General features: G+C 38.3%; 1 protein-coding gene across 11 annotated transcripts in view; it reads right to left on the bottom strand.

Annotated features, from left to right (window-relative positions):
• Positions 1–19,808, bottom strand: part of TRPM3 (transient receptor potential cation channel subfamily M member 3) — a 493,501-nt gene that overhangs the window by 116,269 nt on the left and 357,424 nt on the right. For all 11 annotated transcript variants that reach the window (XM_072838286.1, XM_072838297.1, XM_072838304.1 and 8 more), the window contains one exon: positions 7,997–8,069. In XM_072838286.1, the coding sequence (XP_072694387.1) occupies positions 7,997–8,069 (73 nt within the window). The remainder of the gene's footprint in view (positions 1–7,996; positions 8,070–19,808) is intronic.

The following is a 19,808-nucleotide window of genomic DNA, read 5'->3' as shown; positions in this document are numbered from 1 at the left end:
GGTTATGAAACTGAGCCTCAATGAGAGGAAGCTGTTTGATCAACAAGGAGTAGTGATGCTTTGCATATGGGTGTTGCTGTCACTATTATTGGGACCTTTGCTGGGTAGTCCCGCTGTGGCAAGTAGCACTCTGAGGGGCTGGCATGGCAGGGAGGATGGCGTGGAACGTGCCCAATGGGGAAAGCCTGGGGCGACTTGGCCTTTATGGAATCATTTTTTCTAAGACAGACTTTGGTCTTGGGAAAAAAGTGCTAAAAATGTCATTTCCCTTAACATTTTTTTTTTTTTGCAGAAATACTCCAGCACAGACCATTAAAATTGAAAAAGTGAATGGTGATTATAACAATACATCATTGTATAGTAAAAATATTAATAAGTTACATATTTAGGTCTACCTAAAGTGAACTTTATTGAGTATGACTTGGGTGAATGGCTGGACTCTGATTAGTATTCATTTGACCTAGTTTCTATTTTTGGTCTATGGGATGAAGAATTTATTCCTGGTATATAGATTTTGAGGCATTTGCATTTGAGGCAAATCTGACACTCTTTGGGTCTCAACTTCAGAGAAGTGTATATATTTTTTAGTTGCTATTGGTCTTACCAGCACTCTTTTCTACTTCCAGGCTACATAATATTTTTTTTGTGGGGGGGGTAGGGGGGGATCCCATAACTCTGTAACCTGGGTGGAAACTGGAAAGGTAAGACCATTCCCCATTTCATGGTCAGAGGGATTGTCCCACTCCCATGGCCACAGTGATGAATTCAGGGGCAGGCACTGATCTAAGGGAAGCACATGCAAGTCCTCCCTGGTTTCCTTTTGCTGTAAGTCCTAGGAATTTAATGGGGATTCACTCAGTTGGTTGGTATGAGCCTAGCACTGCCGATGGCCATGCTGTGTGACAGGTATACAGACTAATATCTGAGAGATGGAGGACAGACTCTAATGACATCATCTGAGCCCCAGATCCTACTTTGCCTGAACTCAGTTTACCCTTCACTTTCTTCATCATGTAAACCCACACGTCCATCTTATTTATTTTTGCTTGAGCTAATTTGAATTGTGTTTCTTTTATTGTAACCAGAAAATTTCCTGGTTGACACTCTCTTCCACTGGTGATCTAATCTTTAAAAATGAAACAAGTGTCAGATCACACTGATTTTAGCCAGAGAAACTGTGGGCATGTGTGCAGCTAAGGTCATCTGACAGCTAAGTGCCCTAATAAGAGCCCTGAAAGTTTAAAGGAAGCAGATGTCCTGATTTACCGAAACAACAAAAAAATGGGAGGTACTAGGTAATTTTTTTCTGAAATGATTGTGTAAGTCCACAGGGAAATTGGATTTTGTACAAATTGTTCCCTATGAGTCCTGAATTCAAATATTACTACTTAGGTTTTGGGGAGCCCCTGACAGGACTCTAACTGTTCCTGGTCAATCTGCTCTGTGACAAAAGGGGTAAAATGAGCCATCAGGAAACAGGTGCACATGGGGAGGCCTGATTTACAAATCAAAGGACAGAAGGTAGACCAAAAGTGGCCTCACGCAGAGAAGGATTTAACACTTGTGTAAAGAATCTTCATTGTAAAAATTACCTAGTGAGTTTTGTCTCTGAGATATTTTTCACTATTCTCCCAGTTTACCCCCAATGCCCTTATAAGCTTAAAATAAAGTGACCATGTCACACATTTTGACCCTGTCAATCTTATTTTTAGATGAAATTTCATCTACTTCCATTTGTATAATATTTAATAACTGATAACTTTGCATCTCATATAAATGATAAAAGTGTCAACATGAATGTCTCTCTCTCTTTTTTTTTTCTTGGCTGTATTAAGGCTATTCAAACAATTCCAGGTTAAAAAAATTATTACAAGGAAAGCAATCACGCATGTGTTTTGTTAAGCTGCCTACACATGGGAAAGAGGGATGGGAAAGATTGAACATATAATCAGAAATAATTCTTTATCTTTAAAGCAAGGCCATAATTAATTCCCATTAAATCTATTCATGAATCATCTGAGATCAAGCAAGGTAGCTTCTCAGTAAACACTCCCGGATGCTAGTTGCTTTTGAGGTCTACCTGGTGCATAGAATTATCGGACACACACTACTTCAGAATAATGCCACAATTTTGTTTTACTAGGGATTAATTAAGTCACTTAAAAACTAAGACGAGTTATTTAGCAAGACTAATTGCCTATTGATGTCGGTCCTAGTTTGTGATAATAATAGCATTTTCTAGTTAATATGTCTAAGGGTCATACATTCAGAAGTAGTTTCAAAACATTCAGATATACTGAGTTTTCCTCTTTAAAATTTTATCCACTTTTATTTCAAGTTTAGTTGCTGGGAAAGATATAATTTTAAAGGAAAAAGGTTCAGAACACAGTGATTTTCATTGTTTTGTATGATCTAATCAACAGCATTCTTGAGAATGTTCTAAAGTTAGAACATACTGGCTCTTCTTTTGGCATTTGAATTTTTATTTCAAACTCCTTGCCTCATAGTTTCAGGAAAATTACAAATGTCTCTTTTAAAAAGAAGTTGTTGTCCTCCACTTATAAGTATCTGTGATTAATTAATTAATTAATTAATTATAGATAGCATTAATTTTGTCTGAAGAACCGAAACATAACAAAAAAATGGGAGGAACTAGGTAATTTTTTTCTGAAATGATTGTGTAAGTCCACAGGGAAATTGGATTTCATACAAATTGTTCCGTATGAGTCCTGCATTCAAATATTGCTACTTAGATTCCCCAGTGATATTTCTAATCATTTCTTATAGTGATCAGCTATTGTCCACACCTATCTGATTTATATAGACCCTTTATATTAAATATTGCCTACACATAGTACAGTATTTTGATTACATATCTACATGACTTTTACAGCTAATTCTATAAGATGCTTCTCCTTTTTTGTCATTTTGACATGACATGAAAGGTTTTCTTGGCAGCAGTACGTCTCCTGCTCAGATTCAAAACATATGATAGCTCAGTTCTCCTATTTTCCCTTAAAATCTTTTAAAAAAATCCATGAAAATCCTAGTTTATTCAGATTTTCTCAGTTTTAAACACAATATTCTTTCTTTTATTCTGACTGAGGATTCCATCCAGGATGCCCCTTACATGTAGTCATTATGCCTCCTTAGTCTCCTCCAGGTTGTGACAATTTCTCAAACTACTCTTGGTTTTGATGACCTTTGCAGTTTTGAAGAGGAGCATAGAGTTTTTTTTTTTTTTAATTTTTTTATTTATTTATGATAGTCACAGAGAGAGAGAGAGAGAGGCAGAGACACAGGCAGAGGGAGAAGCAGGCTCCATGCACCGGGAACCCGATGTGGGATTCGATCCCGGGTCTCCGGGATCGCGCCCTGGGCCAAAGGCAGGCGCCAAACCGCTGCGCCACCCAGGGATCCCGAGTTTTGAGATATCTTTGAGATTTAAAAAAAATGCTTTTCAGAAGAAAGGAATAAGCAATAAAGGTCTTTTCCCATGCTACAGAACTTCTTTACCAGTGAAGAATGAACCCAAAGGAAAAGAATTTCCTTGTACCCCAATGTTCATAGCAGCAATGTCCACAATAGCCAAACTGGAAGGAGCCACAATGTCCTTCGACAGATGAATGGATACTGAAGATGTAGTCTATATATACCATGGAATATTAGCCATTAGAAAGGACAAATACCCACCATTTGCTTTGATGTGGATGGAACTGGAGGGTATTATGCTGAGGGAAGTAAGTCAATCATACATAGAAGGACAAACATTATATGGTTTCATATATGAATGAAATGAATGGAGAATATAAGAAATAGTAAAAGGGATTATAAGGGAAAGGAGGGGAACTGAATAGGAAAAATTAGAGAGGGAGACAATCCGTGAAAGACTCCTAACTCTGGGAAATAAACAGAGTTGTGGAAGGGGAGGTGGGCGGGGGTTTGGGGTAACTGGATAACGGACAATGAAGAGGGGACTTGATGGGATGAGCACTGGGTATTATACTATACGTTGGCAAATCAAACTTAAATAAAAACAAATTTTAAAAAAGGAAAAGAATTTCTTGATCGCCCATATTATACTTTAGTGCATGCACAGAACTGAAAGGGTACATCCACATGATTTGACTTCTGAGGTGTACAAGAAAAGATTTTTTAAAATTGAAAGTAATTATATCCACAGAGAGGGTCAAGGGACCCTGCTATGAGCAGATGTTTTCTGGCTTTATGGAGCCCAGAGCAAGAGGGGCCAGAGCAAGAGGCATGACCAACTTGGCCATGAGAGCAGGCTGGTAAACACTGAATAGTTTATGAAGGTGAGTTTGGGGTTGTTTCCAGGGAAGCCTCTGGAAACAACCAGAGGCTTCCCTCTGGTTGATGATTTAGGCAGGGCCAGGCTGAGCAGGAGGCAGACAGGGGCCAGACCAGGCAACTCCCCTAGATTTTTGAGTACTTCCCCATAGAATCACTCAAGGTGTCTGAAGTCCAGATGTATTCATGGCATCAGGCCTCCTCTGAGTAGGGATGCCTGATTTAGCAAATAAAAATACAAGACTCCCAGTTAAGGTTGAATTTCAGATAAATAATAAACAGCTTTTTTAGTATGAGTATATCCCAGGCAATATTCGGGACATGCTTATTCTAAAAATTTCTTTGTTGTTTTCTGAATAGTCAACATCCTGCATGTTCCTTGGCTTCCCCTGACTATGCGTGGCAGCAGGAGAGGAGAGCTGAAAAGCAGAAGGGTGTAGGGTATACAGTTTGTAGCCTCAGACCACCACTCTTGGAGAGCAGTTACCTTAATGTGAAAGACACATGTCATATCACTTATTCTCAAAAGCTACCCCAGGTCAGCATTCAAAGAAAGCGTGAACCTCTAAGACCTCTGGAATAACATCCTTTTTGTCTCCTCCTTTCTTCATTTTTGAACAGATACCCCCCAGATCTGTATCTTATAAAGAGTATCCTTTATATATACGGATACTGAAATATATATATACAGATACTGAAGAAACTCAAACCCAGTGGGATGGGAAACAAGTTGTCAGCAAAGTTAGACTTTCCTCATGGTCACCTGTTTCCTAACAGTCCCTCCCCCTTTTTTTCTTCTGGATTTATGGACCAGTGTTTAGTTTCCTGGCATTCTCCCCCACCTCCTTTCTAATTTCTAGTTTTCTCAGATGATGGAGGAAATAAAAACTTGACAATAAAAAAATTCCTCATGCATAGCATAATTGAAAACTAAGTATAATTGTAAAAATTAAGTGTTAAACCATGTTACGTGCCCAGGCATAATTTAAAAAGTACATACAAATAATTTAACAAACTATAGAATTTGAAACTGATGTAAGTATGCTCTTGGCCTCCAAGAAAGTTGGCAAAAGGATTATGCTTGACATCCTTCACAAATCAACTGGGTCAAAATCAGAGAGCATTTAAAAGCCTTTGCAAAATAGAGTTGACACATCATAATCTTTTAACGGCATAAATTCCCATTAGCATCAACTGTTGCATAAATAATATTCATTATAGTGATTAGAAATGTTAATTTCTTAGAGCAATCATAATTTCCTTTAATCTATTACGGCAGTGTTTTTTAAACTGCAGGTTATGACCCATTAGTGGGTCATGAAATCAATTTAGTGGGATATAATCAGCATTAAAGAGAATAGAATAGAATAGGAAATATCCAATTTCATTGCATACAGCCAATGTAAATATTACTTCATGTACTTTAACTTCAGCTTTCTAAAAACATATGTATAACTACTTGGTTACAATATAAAAGGTATTTCATATGGTCTGTCATGCACAGTCAGGAAACAACTATCCTATATTGTAACAAATAAATTCTAAAGGCGAAACACAAATTAAAGCACAAATTGGTGAAAGCAGAAAAAAATATTTTCAGTAGAAGATATTTTGTGATGGCTTGTGTGTTTTTAACTGGTAATGGGGCTGCTTCTCTGTTTGCTGAGTTCTGGTTAAGACGAGAAATGTGGCATTCTACTTCTTATCATCAACGCAATAGGGATGCCTTGGTGGTTTACATAAGTGAGGGCTATGGGGCTAGCCTGTCTCTACTGCTTACTGGCCAGCTTATCTTGGGCATGTAATTAATTGTTCTGTGTCTTGATTTCCTTATGTATAAGACACAATTAACTGGTTATCGAACTTGTAAAGATTAAACAAATTTATACATAGAATGTATCTAACAGTGTCTGGCACTTAACAAGTCTTCAATAAATGTTAGTGGCTTTATTACTTTTTCTTATTTTTGTGAAGGAAGAGCAAATACCAGAGAATTTCCTGCCTCAAGCTTTTTATTTGATCTCTGACAAATGGAGAATGGTGGCCAGAGTATGCTTTGTGGTTCGGCCCATGCATGGTTCCATGCATGAATTCTTCTACATGTCTTTGTCAGTTCATTGGAATGAAATGCTTTGGAACAAAGGTTCTCAACCTGGGACACATGATACACTTCACAGGATTGTGAATTTCTGAAATGTGATTGGGATTTTGAACTGAATGTGCAAATATACTTTTGGGGAATACATGGAGGGGATCAATGACTTCTAGTGCCAAGGGGGCCACATGTGGTGTGGTGAAGAGTTAGGCCTAGATCTAAGTTCAGGCTGATTAATTAGCATGGTAACTCTGAGCAAGTTACTTAAATCTTGTAGCTCCACTTACCTGTCTGTAGAATGGGGATTAAAGATAGCTGCTGCACAACACAGTCGTTATAATAATTAATGTTTATAGTATTTGTAAAAAACTTAGCACTAGGCATAATGGCTGCCACTTGGTGGGTATTTAAGAAAGTATTAATAGTGGAAAAAAGGTAGGTAGACTGGAAATTAGAACACAATGGTTGCTATTCTGAATTTCAATTTTGGAATGTTAAGTCTATCACTGAATCATTAATAATCATCCATTCAGTAATCCATTCCTTCACGTATTCAACACTAATTGACTGAATGCTGCCCTATTGTGAAGAATTAGGTGAGATGCTGATCCATTGGTGGATAAGACACATTCTCTATCCTTACAGAGATTATAATCCATGAAGGCTTCCTAACAGGTAGTCACCAACCTTGTGATAAATGGGGCAGGAGGCAAAGTATGGTGCTTGGGGAGAATGAGGGTAACACCTTGAACTCAGAGCCACATTCAACAGGATTGGTGGTTTTGTTTCATCTTATAGTTCTGGTTTTCAGTTCAGGCCTGAATAGAGATAACTTCCTTTTGTTTATTTTACTGCTGAATGTTATTGGTCAAATGTATAGACCTACTAAGGGACATAAGGGCAGAATTTGATCTGTGGAGACTGGAGGAAACTGCTCTTCTCTTGATATGGCTCCAAGGATGAGAACATGTAGTGAGACATGTATGTATCCTCTTGATAGAAAGGAGACTAAAGAATAGGACAAATATCCATCTTCTAAAGGAAAATCATAAAATCCAGGGCATTTCTATTTTTCACTGGACTTCAAGGAAACTTAGAGCTAAAGTTAATGTTCCATTACAACAAGTATAGTAGCCTGTTTTATTTTTTGTTTATTCTTTCTTCTTTCCTCTCAATGGTTTTGATTTTCCATTTTAATTAATCAACACATTTTTAATGTGTTATAATATCTTTATATCTATCATCTATGCCATATTAAATGGTTTTTTAAAGTAGACAGGATAATAATTATTAAGTAACTTCAGTAACTTAGTATTTTACATATGACATTAACTTTTTCCTTTGTATATTTTTATGACTCAGTAGACATGATTGAATTGTAATATATTTAAACTTTAAGAAATCTAGTCACACTTTGACAGCTCGATCATAGAAGAATTTCATAGCAGGAACAATGTCATCCAGAAGTCCTTATGTTATCAATAATTGGATATCATGGTATCATTTAAGATTATACCCACCAATTAAGAGATAAAGTTGCTAAATTATTTAAATTATTTTTGCACTCTCTGGACACACAAACTCTTTTACCTTTGAGCAAAGCTGTCAGGATAGCTAAATCAATGTCCTGGTGTCCTTCTGATCCCATCCGAAATACCGTAATCTGTAATTTGAGACAAGGTGACCATTAGCAATGCATGTTTTTCCCCCAAGAGAAACTCAATCAATGAGACCATATCTGAACACAGACTATCTTAATATCTACAAGGTAGATTCTTGACCACAGGGTAAGCAGACAGCAGGAATTCAACTCGAGTGTTCTGCAATTCATTTGGAGGAAGTTGACTCTGTAGCCTCCCAACAGAGATCACCTCACATAATTGCATTGATTATTCTTACAATGGAGAGAAACCAGAGACCAAGGAAAACATCCTCTTCTATCATTTCAGTTTTAGAATTCAAACTTGCTGGATTTACAAAAATGTGTTAGCTGTGATGTAAACTGTGAATTGGGAAATTGTCTAAAAGCAGCTAGTTTAGTATGCCGTTCAGAAAATGGTCCTATGTGCGTATGTACATGTGTGTATGCATATGCATGTGTACAACATAGCCATCACCACGCTTACTCCTCAGCAATAGTTATGAAGGGTTTCAGCATTGCAATGGCTCTAGATCCTTCCATCCTCTCAATAACCTTGAACCCCCTTTAGAATAATTTAGCAATTATTTCCAGATTGTAAGAAGGGGAAATCAGAAATACAACAACATCTTTCCTTTTGGTAATCCAGGGGAGAAGAGTATTCTCCAGGGATAAATAAGGAAGGAGAATAAAAATGGAGCAATGAAGGATTAATACGTGTTGAATTAATACAAATCCCAAAATAATGCTGAACCATGACCAAGGGTTTCTCCGAAGTCAGAAGGAAGCTACTTAAGGAAGCCAAAAGTTTCTTTGAATATCTACACCAAATTGCTATTTTATTCAGCTACTTTAGATTTTAGATTTCTCTATCTGTATAATGGAAAAATAATACTGCTTGCCTGTTTCCAGCTACATAGGAAGTAAACTTTATAGCATTCGCTAATATATAATTCTAAGTTTTGCCACAATGAGGGAGAGAATAGACATGGAGATCAACACCTGAGCTGAGATCAAGAGTCAGGTGCCTAACCAACTGAGCCACTCAGGTCCCCTTGCAAATTTCTAATTTCTTTTTTTCTTTTCTTTTCTTTTCTTTCTTTTCTTTTCTTTTCTTTTCTTTTTTTCTTTTCTTTCTTTTTTCTTTTCTTTTCTCTTTCTTTCTTTCTTTCTTTCTTTCTTTCTTTCTTTCTTTCTTTCTTTCTTTCTTTCTTTCTTCTTTCTTTTTCAACTCTAATTTCTATACCTGCTTTTAATATTCCAGAAATTACTCAAAATTTCTTGTCTCCCAGCATGGTATCCTTTTTTATCTTCTTCCCTGCTAAGCACTGATAGGGGTTGTTTCAAAGAAATATATTTTTTTTTTGTTATTTTTGCCCTTTTTTTTGTCATTTGAGGTGCAAGAAGAGAGATAGGCACATACACTCGTTCTATCAAATCTTATCAATGTAACTTTAATAGACAAAAATTTTAATTACACAGAAGGAGAAGTTATTCAGTTATTTTATTGGTGATTTAGTAATTAAAGCCTGATTTTCCTTTATGATAGAATTGGTATTTTCAACATATACCCAAAAAGTGACTCTTGGATTTTTTGACATGGTTGGTTATTTTGTCAAAGCTCTATGAAATATAGGGAGATTAAAGTGTTCTTCAAGATTTGAAAGAACAAACATCAAACATTTTGTTAAAAAACTCACAACTTCTCCCCAAATTCAGTTTGACATTTTCTATCTTCAGCTCACTTGCAGACAAATTGCCTTAGCACAGATGCAATTCTGATTCTCAGATCGAAGAGGAGTTAAGTCTTTCCAAATGACAAGTATTCTCCGCCCCTTGAACTTGTCCACTAACCAGCACCTCTGCTTATGTTCGCTCTCTCATTTTGCACCCCATTAAAAGTACAGAGTCAAAAAAAAAGTATAGAGTCAGGGCATCCTATCTGTTGCCTACACTGCGACAAAAAAAGGGAGTTGTGGAACACAGATTCACTGAGTATCTCTGTGCCAGGCACCAGAGAGGTGCTGGGGATGGAGCAGTAAACAAAGTGGACAGACAATTCCTGCCTTCATGGAGGCCACCTACTTCTAGTGCATTCTACGCAAGGAGAGACAGAGGGAAGTGCGTAAATATATGGTATGTCCAGGTGCATCTCTGGGCACCTCTTCCTTCTTGGTTCTATCACAGCCGTTGTTCAGCCTGCAGACTCAGAGCTATTTAGGAGTTTCTTCACTGATCTTCCCCATTCTAGTCTTTCTATTCTATTCCCCATGCTGCTTTCCAGGCAATGTTCTTGATTATAACACCCTCCTTACTAAAATTTTTTAGTGGCTTTCATTGCTAAATTTTTTTTTTAAGAAATGTTTTTAAAAATTTATTTATTTATTTGAGAGAGGGAGAGAACAAGCATGAGTTGGGGGAGGGCCAGAGGGAGAAAGGAGAGGGAGAAGCAGACTCCCCAATGAGCAGGGAGCCCCATGCAGGGCTCAATCCCAGGACCCTGAGATTATGACCTGAGTCAAAGGCAGATGCTTAACTGACTGAGGCACTCAGGTGCCCCCATTGCTAAAAATTCTTAGCAGGGTATTCAAGGAACGCCAGTATCACACTCTCATCTATTTCTTTAGTTTTATCTCTTTCTGATACATGGTCACTGCTACACCCTTGCTGCTCTTCCCACTACCTCAGCCACAAACCCACATTCCTGATGCTCCAATCGTGCTGAGAAACTTGCTCCTTTAAGTGCCCCTGAAATTGTTTCCATCCTCTTAGCCTTTGTTTATTCGTTTCGGTTCCTTTTTTTTTTTTTTTTGTAGTGCCCTTTTCTCTGCTTGCAGAACAAACCACAAGCCTTTCATTTGACATGTGCCATTGAGGAAGCCCTCTCGTTCATCTCGTGTGCTCTGTGAGGCTATCCAGCATTCTGCTTTAACCCTCACTTCTTTTTTTTTGTACATGTCTCTTTGTATAAAAGCGAGGTCCATTACAGGCAGGATCACGAGCTAGTCCTTGCTCAGTATTGTTTGCTGAGAGGCTGAATCATTACCAAATCTCTGTGTTAAGGAAACTGGTTTGGAGAAACCAAAAATGCAAAAGTAGTACATTTCACCTGGGATGGTAACATAGCTAAAGCGAATGGTCATATTAGGCGATATGCCAAGAACGTATTTCACGTGTCAACCATCAATTTTAATTAAGAGTCTTCTGGGCACTGTATTACTTGCTAAGCACTTAGTCAAATATTATGAGATCAAAACTGGGCTGCCTGAGTTTTAGAAATTATTTGAGGCTTAGTATAAGTGCGATGTTTTTGAGATACAGTAGCATCGATTAGCCCAGAAATATGTTTCACCAGAGTGTCTGAAACTTTGGTGCCATGTAGATTAAACCAGATTATAGAAAAGGACTCAAGGCAGGAATAATATTATAGAAAAATGACAAAATCCCAGAGGTGTAAGAAATGATTTGGGAGCAGTAATTTTGTATTTGAAGATGATTTGATTCATCTTCTGGGCAACCAACCGGTATATTCACCACTTAAATAATAAAATAGAGTATATATGGCTGAATTTATCATGAGACTTTCCACTTCTAAAACCCAGCAGGTCCTGTTGTTGAACAAGATGAAGGTACAGAAAAACATATTGGAAAAATTAAACTGACTCCTTTTCAAGATGTCTATTAATTAGCTTAACTTGTGATTTATATTTCTGTCCCAGCGAGCAATGAATCTGTGAAAATCGACATGGAGATTGAGGCAGGCTTTTGAAAATGAAAATAACCATGGTATTAAGCTGAAAAATATCTGTAAGTTGCAAGGACACTTTGGCTCTATCTATCAAAAACAGAAAAGAACATTCCACAATCATTTCATGCTGTGTTAGCTATGCAAGAGATGATACCTGGGTTTGACAAGTGGTTTGGAACATGTCAGAGAATTTTAGAGAAACACCACAGCTACAAATAGATCACCAGTAAAATTCTTGTGATTTTGTAGGAATTTAGAAAAAGCCCATCTATAATAGTGTTGACCAATAGCTTTGAGGACATTAACATGCTACATCTGAAACATCTTTAAAATGTTTCCTATTTACTCATTCAATTTCTTAATAAAATCTGGAGATGTGTTTCCTGGGGACAGGAGCAGGGAGAGAGGGAGAGGATTAGATCCAGAAGTCATTCAGTCATCACAATGCAGTGACTTTTAAAAATCATCAGCAAAGGGGCGCCTAGATGGCTCAGTCAGTTGAGCACTTGATTTCTGGCTCTTGATTTTGGTTCAGGTCATGATCTCAGGCCTGTGAGATGGAGCCCTGGGTGGGGCTTCACACTCAGTGGGGAGGCTGCTTGAGATTCTCTCCTCTGCCCCTCCCCCTGCTCATGTGCACTCTCTCTCAAATAAATAAATAAATCTTTTTAAAAAATCACCAGTTAGGCGGAATATTTCCCTGATGAAATATTAATATTCTAAATAATTTGAAACAATTGTGTGATTAATAGGAAATGCAAAAATCCACGTTCATCAAGACGCAGAATGATATAAGACCCCTAACAAGGATCTAAGCAGGAATTGTGGTGGGTAATAAAAGGCCTTTGAGCAGATGCTGGCTTCAGTTTTCACTCTGGTACAACTAAATGTCACTTGGCATGGGGAAGAGAATAATGCAACCTGATGAATAGAATCCTATGCACCTAAAACATATTCTTACTTTATTTTCAGCATCTGCAAAAATGCACTCCCTTTGGTTAACAAAATTCTTTTTTTTTCTTTTTTGTTAAGATTTATTTATTTGAGAGAGAGAGCAGGGGGAGGGGCAGAGGGAGAGAATCTTCAAGCAGACTCCCTGCTGATCACAGAGCCAGACTCCATCTCACTCCATTTCGTCTCCCCCTGAGACCATGACCTGAGCCAAAGTTAAGAATTGGACACTTAACCAACTGAGCCACCCAGAACCCCCTGGTTGACAAAATTCTTAAAGGTAACATTGTGCCAAAAGTACTGGATTGGAATTGGACACGCTGATTTGTATGGAGGGAGGAGGAAATTCAAACATCTGGAAATGAACAAACCAAAGATCAGCAGAAAATGATATTCAAAATTTTTGTGAGAAAATTAATACCAAATAAGTGCAATTATTTGTTATGGAGTTCCATGTAAACTATATATTGACTCCCCACATAATAATTGTGAATAAGATTCACAGTCTCATATTGAAGTGGCTAAATGGTGATATTATGGAGATAGAAACTGGATGAAATTACTATAAGTCTAGTATGCCCTACTTTAAAAAGACTCAGATGTATGAATTTACACATTAGATAAAATATGTGATTATTTGACTATTGAAAGATATTTTATTATATATTGGCTTTGCCAGTGTATCAATTGACTGCTTCGATATGCCAGTTTATTTTAAAGGTGTATTCTCTCCACTTTTGGGACACAATTCAGCTTAGGTTGCTTTTAGCAGATTAAAGCACACCCACATTATCATAACGTCATGTTCTCTTAAGGGACCTTCATGCATGCACGATTGAGCAATTACTGGAGTGCTAGAGAATGGAGGAGGTTTTGCTCTTTTGACTCTAATCCTTGACTTCTCTTTCTTTTTGCCCACTGTAATTAAGAAGACTAGTGGGTTTTTCCTTCCTTTAAGAAATTCAATTCAGAGGTCAGAAGCCCAATGGTTCCAATATGAGAAATAATTTTTTTCTTATTATAAAAGCAATGCATGACTGCCATGGAAAATTGTAGAAAGTTTAGAAAAAGTCAAATAAGAAATAATTTCCCAAATCCCAAGTCCTATCAAAAGATAACTACTAATGATATCTTGGTATATTTCCTTCAAGTCTCTTTTCCTTTCCTTTCCTTTCCTTTCCTTTCCTTTCCTTTCCTTTCCTTTCCTTTCCTTTCCTTTCCTTTCCTTTCCTTTCCTTTCCTTTTTCTTTCCTTTCCTTTCCTTTCTTTCCTTTCCAATTTTTTTTCCCATAGGCACAGTATATATATGTGTGTGTAGGGGGTTGGGCATATTTGTGAAGTTCTATTTTGTATTCTTATTTTCTTTTCCATTAGTATTCTAACTAAGCACTTTCTTGTATTATTGGAAACTCTTCTAAAAGCATAATATTTGGGGCACCTGGGTGGCTCACTGGTTGAGCATCTGCCTTTGGCTCAGGTCATGATCCTGGGATCTTGGGATCGAGTCTCACATCAGGCTCCCCACACTCCCTCTGCCTATGTCTCTGCCTCTCTCTCTGTGTGACTATCATAAATTAAAAAAAAAAAAAAAAAAAAGAATAAACAAATAAAATCTTAAAAAAAATAAAATAAAAGCATAATGTTCATTATCTATAGAGATTCTGTCCAAGATATATGAATAGCTCACTTAATTAATACCTCCTTTGCTGGACACTTATATTGTGTCTAAATGGCTGATACAAATAATGATGGGATGAATATCATTTACAACTTGCTCTGCATGTGACATTCTATCCTTAGGATAGATTCCCCAAAGCTTGGACCTCTTGTCACAAATTGCCTTTACAGCTAGAAATGAGTCTTTTAGTACATGATAAACTAGTTGAAGTAAACAAAACAAAAACAAAAAACCCCAAACCCAAAATAAAACAAAACAAAACAACTTGTGTTGTTTTTGAATCAGATTTGCTGTAAGGGCCTCCAATCTAGTTAGTGAAGGTGCTGGAGAGAGGGAGGCAAGTCTCCTAAAACTGGTTGCACCAAAATGGGAGCAGGAAAGAGGCACAGTCAAGAGTCAGAGAGTGCAGCCTTCCTCTCTGGAGATGTGGGAGCTTTGAACAGGATCAGCTCTTATCTGTTGTACTATTTGCACAACTCCCAACACCCTGGAGGTGTTAGGCTCTTGTTTTTGGGAAAAAGACAGGTCTTGCAAAAACAGACTGACCTCATCACTTTCCTGATGTTTCCTTTAGCCCTCTTAGCATGCTGCCTTGGTTCTAGGGCAGTGCTGGCTTAATAACTGGAAAGTGAAAATTAAATCGTTTGGTGAACATGAGCTTTGGAGACTTCTTCTTTTTTTTTTTTTTGTATTTTGCTTTTTAGCATGTTCAGTCATGTCACAGGAAGGAAATTATTAAATATGGGTCAGGAACTCAACCCAGGCTCCCTGGATCATGACTGACTATCCTTCATAATCTGAAGAACACTTTGTGATCCTAAGGTGACACATGGGGAGGATAGAACAAGCAGTCTAGCTGATTTTGTGATGAGGGCAAAAAATGGGAACAGGCTAAATTCCTCTTCTATTAATTCTTCGGAGAAATTTTAGCAGGGCTTTTTTAGGGGGTTGGAACTATATGACAACCTGTCATCTACTGCCTCCTGCTTTCAGTTCTTTTCCTGATGATTGACATTATCTCTTTCATTTGTTATATAACCATGTGATGTATCTCACTGGATGCCAACATGACAAATCCTACAGGTCCAGCAATAATATTTCTAGAAGCTTCTTTATATATCTCATAGCCTTGGCTAACAGAATCAAGAATATTTGTCATCTACCATCTTGTCAGCCAGACAGATGGGTGAAAATTCAGTTTGACCTTTAGTATTATTTTCTAACTCAGGAGGGACATTATTGGATTCATGTGTGTTTTCTTATATATTTAAAAAATAATTAGAAATCTCTGAGGAAAATAATATAGGACAGATGGTTCTCATAGGCCAATACCATATGGGCTTCTTACTGGGGCTGTAATGACTTTTAGGGGTTATTTTGGTGGCTTTATTATTTTTTTTCATCATTACAAGATAGAATGATATCTTTTTCTGACTTCCCTACTGTATTTATTAAGATACCATATAATTCTGTTATCTCTTCAATGGTGAGATTACCAAGAAAGCAACATAAAGTGCTGCAGAGGGTGGGGTTCTCTTGCTTCTCTTCTTTAGCTAGTCTAGTTGCCCCACCAATGATCTTGTTGTCAGGTTCTAAGGTTGGTAGACAGATGCCTTTGGTGCAGCCCTCTGGGAGCCTGCCTGTGTGGATGCTTTCAGATTCCTGTGATTTCTTTGTATGACTGACAGGATGAGGTTAGCTTCATATGGCAGATGTCACATGTTTAAAGGATTGTGGCCTAATCACCTCACTTCTCTGAATCTTGGTTTTATCATTTACAAAACAAAACAAAACAAAACAAAACAAACAAAAAAAAACCCCAAAAAACTTTGACTAGGTGATCACTGGGGCTCTTTTTAGCCTTAGAGATCACAGAATTTCTTTCTTTGTGCTTGAAATGGCAGAAAATCTGCTTTGGGGACATCTAATAGGTTTGGCTTCCTACATGATACATTAATTCCCTCAAGAACATCCCTAAGAAGGGATTTGGTTTCTGTGCATGGTACCATATGAAAACCTCGTTTCCATTTGTCTCACTCTCATCTGTTCATTAGCTTAGGGCAAATCACCATTTTTTAAAATTGAGATGTCATTGACACATAATGGTTTATACATTTAAGGCCCATAGTGTGTTAATTTGATACATTTATATAATGCAGTATGATTATCACTGTAGCATTAGCTAATGATATGATCCAGCAATCTCACCTCTGGGTATATATCCAAATGAAATGAAAACAGAATGTCAAAAAGTTTTCTGTACTCCTGTGTTCCCTGCAGCATTATTCACAATAGCCAAGATACGGAAACAACCTAAGTGTCAACATATGAATGGATGATAATGCACACAATGGAATATTATTCAGCCTTGAGAAAGAAGGAAGTCCTGCTATTTGGGACAACATGGAAGGGACCTGAGGGAATCAGGCTAAGAGACAAAAGTCAGAAAAAGAAATGTTGTATTGATGTCACTTACATTTGGAGCCTAAAAAAGTCAAACTCATAGGAACAAATTACTGTTTTAAAAACATTTCCCTTTTATGTCATTGAGCCATAGCACCATAATCTCTGTTCCATGCCATGAGTACCATGTTGGTGATACTTACACCCCCAGTTCTTATGCCTCTGGAATTAGTAATAACCCTTCCTCTGTTCAGAAAAAGTTGTTATTCCCAAGGTAACACTTAAACCCCTTACTGTGAACACTGGGGCTTTCCTAGTCTAGCCATGAGTATCCTCCACAGCCCTCCTGACACTGACACAGCTTGTGCTCTGACTCAGAGAGGACAGACTATGTACAGAACCCAAGCTTTAGCATCCTTCGGTTTCAGAAGTGAATCACACCAGCTAATAGATGTGCAACCTTAGGTTATTGCTTAGGGGCTCTTGTAAGTCTCTGAGCTTCAGTTTCTTTCTGTGCGAAAGACAGGGATAGCTCCTTGTCTCCGGATTACTGCAAAGCTTTCTGTGGGATCATCTTCTAAAATCATATAGCACAGTATCTAGGATCTTGTATGGGCTTAAGAATTGTTAATTCCCTTCCCATTTGCTAAGCTGGGCATGTTCCTTGGGTCTGTTCCCTCTCCCACTGCAGTGGCTTTGTCCTGTCTCTTCCCTCTGAGGATGTGTCTGTTCCCTCAAGCTTTGCCTGACTATCTGCCCCCCTGGTCCTCTCAGGCACTATTCAAGTATCATCTTTTGTGAGTCCATCTGGAATCAGAGTAGCTTTTACTGGGGTTGGAGTCTGCCCTCTGTACTTCTACCTGTGTCACAGCGCTGACATTTTGCTATGCACCCTGCCACCATCTGTGACAGTAAGATTACTAAGATTGTTTGCTATGCCAAACACTGCACACAGTTCACACACAGACTTTGGCTGGCCCCACAAACCTCTATCATCTTGTTTCTGCAATTATTCCCATTTCCCAGCTGATGAGCTGGAGGCCAGGGAGGTTAGATACCATTTGGAAGCCATGCAGTCAGGAAAAGCTGGGGTGCATTCAAAGCCAGGCAGCCTGGTTTGAGGGCATGGTCTCCTGTTGGCTTGTTTCCCTCTTTCAACAACCGTTTCTGATTTCTTGGAAGGCAAGGATCCTTCCATCTCTACATTCCTGTTACCCAGCAGTGTGCTTGGCATATTGTGGGTGCCTGGTAAATGTGGCATGAATCCTTCATTCCCAGTTCAAATCTGGCCTGTGGTTTTCAGATGGGGCCTGTGTATGACGAACGCTCTCTCTTTGATCAAAGCTTGCCTAGGTTGGGCAGCCCGGGTGGCTCAGCAGTTTAGCGTCGCCTTCAGCCCAGGGCATGATCCTGGAGACCCAGGATCGAGTCTTGCATCAGGGTCCCTGCATGGAGCCTGCTTCTCCCTCTGCCTGTGTCTCTGCCTCTCTCTCTCTCTTTCTCTCTCTCTCTCTGTGTATCTCTCATGAATAAATAAATAAAATCTTAAAAAAAAAAAAAAAAAAAAAAAAAAAAAAAGCTTGCCTAGCTTTTCTGAACCCTTTCCTCTACCAGGCTCCAACTTTCAGGCTTCCATGTTCATCTCTGCATTACTCTGTTTTAGGAAGCATTCCCCACCCTCAGAATCCAATCACTCTCCATATTTGGCCAAATTCCTTATCTTCCACCCTTCCCCAGTGATATCTGATCACCCTGGCCTGCATTTGGCAAGAATTTTGTTAGGTCTGTGTCATAAGAATCCTCCTACCCTCTTAGTCACTTCCCATCCACTGATCCCCTCCCTCTACTCCTTGACTATAAATTCCCACTTTTCTTTTTCTTTTTTTTACTCAGAGTTGAGCCCAATCTCTCTCTCTTGCTGCAAAAGCCTATGCATAGTTCCTTGGATAAAGGCTTCCTTACAGTCTTTAACAGTGTCAAGATATATATATATATATATATATATATATATTTTTTTTAATTATTTTTATTTATTATTTTTTTTTTTTTTACCATATCTGAGACTGAACTGTCCTAATTGGATTCAAGAAAGGCAGGGCTGGGGTCTTAGATGCTCAGTGTCTGAGTTTAGGTGTCCATGTATCTCTGCATTGTCTGTCATTCAGAGACCCATCAGGTTTCCACCTAATATTCATCCCCAGCCTCACCAGTAAAGACAAGACAAGCTCAGTGCTATACTCCAAGGGTACTCAGATCCTTGAGGATTAGGATTCATTTCATATGCACCCTTGCAAGCTAATCAGTAAGTAAAACTGATCCTGCTATTTGGTCAAGGATATCCCCATGTGGTCATAAGAACCAATATTAAAATAAATTCCTAGCCTAAGTGAGATGCTCAAGAAAGAAAGCCTTCCGGGTTGCACTGTGGTTGAGTACACAAACCCACATCAGAAGGGCATGTTGGGCCAATGCTGGGATGTCCTGGAGAATGTATCTGATGCAAGACAATCCTGAATTTTATGTGTTTGTTTGACTGCATGTATTTGAAAGCATTTGCAAGTGGGGATACAGGAAGATTTTTAGATATTTTAGAATGATGATTAATGTCTTAAACAGTGGTAATTAAGAGAGAAAAGCACAAAGATCATTTGCTGAGAGTCAGATGTTCCCCAGACCCTCCTCTGCTTTTCAGTTTGCTTGCCTGCCTGGGGCTACTTTCCTCTTCTCGTTCTTGTGTGCCTGGTGGACAATCCATGGGGCAGAGAAAATCCCTTGTTTATGTACACAATGCCTGGCCTGGAGACACTGCCTTTTTTTTCTCTCTTCTTTTTTTGCAGTTCTTGATTTCAATTTGTGCTTTCTCTACAGCTTTTATCCTAGGGCCACTGGAGAAGAATAAGAAGCAAGAGCTTCCTTTGTCATTGGACAAGAATGAAAACACAAAGGGAAACATAAGGCAGCCCCAGAAGCTTTTCCCCTTAAA

The sequence above is a fragment of the Canis lupus genome, chromosome 1 (assembly GCF_048164855.1).
Source record: "Canis lupus baileyi chromosome 1, mCanLup2.hap1, whole genome shotgun sequence".
Lineage (NCBI taxonomy): Eukaryota > Metazoa > Chordata > Mammalia > Carnivora > Canidae > Canis > Canis lupus.
The sequence above is the reverse complement of the archived record's forward strand: the minus strand, read 5'-3'. Positions and strand labels throughout refer to the sequence as shown.